The sequence below is a fragment of the Alternaria novae-zelandiae genome (genome assembly GCF_023758075.1).
Source record: "Alternaria novae-zelandiae strain BMP 2774 chromosome Unknown scaffold_11, whole genome shotgun sequence".
Lineage (NCBI taxonomy): Eukaryota > Fungi > Ascomycota > Dothideomycetes > Pleosporales > Pleosporaceae > Alternaria > Alternaria novae-zelandiae.
Genome location: NW_026056971.1, coordinates 568,507 through 570,307, shown reverse-complemented (window position 1 = coordinate 570,307; position 1,801 = coordinate 568,507). Strand labels below are relative to the sequence as shown.

Below are 1,801 nucleotides of genomic sequence, written 5' to 3'. Positions count from 1 at the left end.
GCAGTAGTAGCGATATAGGATATCGTTGGTGACACGAGAAAGAAACTCCGGTGAAATGCATGACAAGATGGGAAGCGCCCGAAACGCCGATGCGTGAAAGTGGTATCGTTGGCAAGATGCGGCTGAACAAAGCATTTCGTGGGTGGGACCACTACATGGTAGGTCGAGGCTTGTCAGGCCGATTGCGTGAGACAGTTGGTGAGGGCTCTTAGCTCGTTATGTCGTCAGGGTGGTACTGGAAGCCGCGTGGCAACCTCGCTCGTGTCGCTTCATGTTGCTGCGCACGCTGAACGCTTTGCCACATCCAGGCTGCGGGCACTTGTAGGGCTTCTCGCCTGTGTGACTGTGACTGTGGATGCGCAGGCTGCTTGGCCGCGAGAAGGCCTTGTTGCAAGTCGAGCAGATGTACCGATCCTGAGACTGGGGAAACTGAGACTGGCTAGAGGTGCTAATGTAGTGGTGGTGTTGCCATGGGTTGGAGCCGTTCGAAGCCGGGCTGGGCACAGGAGCCGGCAGGGGTATCGAGTGTGGCTGGAAGTTGGAAGGAAGCGGGCGCTGCGCATACATGGCAGTGCTGTTGTAAGAGTGCTGCTCAGGCGAGTAGAATGAAGTTGTAGAGGCAGCGCCTGGTGATGACTGATACGGCGACTGGCCATAGATGGAGGTACTGTAGGGAGACATGGAGTGCGACTGCAGCGAATCGCGCTTCATTGGAGGCATCGATGAGAAGGACTGGCGCTGCTGGTGCGGCTCCATGTTGTTGAGCGAGCCGCCGACGAAGTAGGGCGCGGATGCAGCAGAGTGGTTTGATGCAGCGGAGGGAGACTGGGTACCGTCGTGTGCCACGTCTGGGTGCATTGGCGGTGTCGGAGGCAGTGTCATCCTGGGGTTGCTCGGCGCAGGCACTTGAGCGTAGACGGTTTGTGACGGTTGCTGCATGGCTCCTGCCCCTCCCTGCTGTGCTTGCCTTAGTTGCGGCGATGACGACTGGCGGTGCTGTGACTGAGGACTTTGGGAAGCTGCGATGAGTCAGTATGGAAGTGAGAGAAGGTGCAGTGGTTGGCGCCTACCTGTCTCGGAAGCAGCCTTGTCGTTCCCAGCAAACTCGAGGAGACTTGAGATAGAAGGCAGTGAAGGCTTCTTCTCCTCTGCTGGTGGTGAGGGCGGCGATTGCGGCCGTTGCTGCTGCTGTTGTGGTTGATGTGTGTATTGTTGGTGTTGATGTTGCTGCTGTTGTTGCTGGCGGTACTGCTGCTCGACCTGAGGTTGAGATGGAGTATGCACGGGATATGAGGAGGCGGCAACACCCGACATGGGGAAGGCGCGAGGTTGCGACTGCTGGAAGTAGGCCGGGTGCTGGAACGACTCGCGCTCCCTAACGCTGCCGTGTACCATACTGGCGAGATGCATTGCCATGGAGGAGGTGGTTGTCACGGGTCACAGCAGTGGCTGCGTAACAAGAGAGAGAGGAGTGGGTGAAGGGAGTTGGATGATGACGAGATGGAGAGTAGTCAAGGCGACGGGTACAAGCAGATGTAGAGCCAGGAATTCGGGCCTGCAGCATTCAAGTACGGTGTCGAGGGGATTGGCGAGATTCAGCACGAAGCCCGTTCGCACCGTAGCGTCGTCAGTGGGCCTGTCGTTCCCTGTCCAAATTGCGTTTGAGCGGGCGATGAGGCGGCGGACCGTTGTCAAAAAGCCCACGTCCCACTCGAGTTAGCCCGAGACGCTCAGTCCCTTGCAACGGCAATGCAGATGACAGACGGACGAGGTTTAGAGTGAAGATGTGCACGCCCCGTAG

At 58.0% G+C, this 1,801-nt stretch overlaps 1 protein-coding gene across 1 annotated transcript; it reads right to left on the bottom strand.

Moving 5' to 3' along the window:
- Positions 1 to 216: 216 nt before the first annotated feature.
- J4E88_005974 (uncharacterized protein) lies at positions 217 to 1,395 on the bottom strand (the record flags this gene model as incomplete). Its single annotated transcript, XM_049399605.1, has 2 exons — positions 217 to 1,019; positions 1,071 to 1,395. The coding sequence occupies 2 exons, from the start codon at positions 1,393 to 1,395 to the stop codon at positions 217 to 219; spliced, it is 1,128 nt and encodes a 375-aa protein (XP_049254618.1).
- Positions 1,396 to 1,801: the final 406 nt, after the last annotated feature.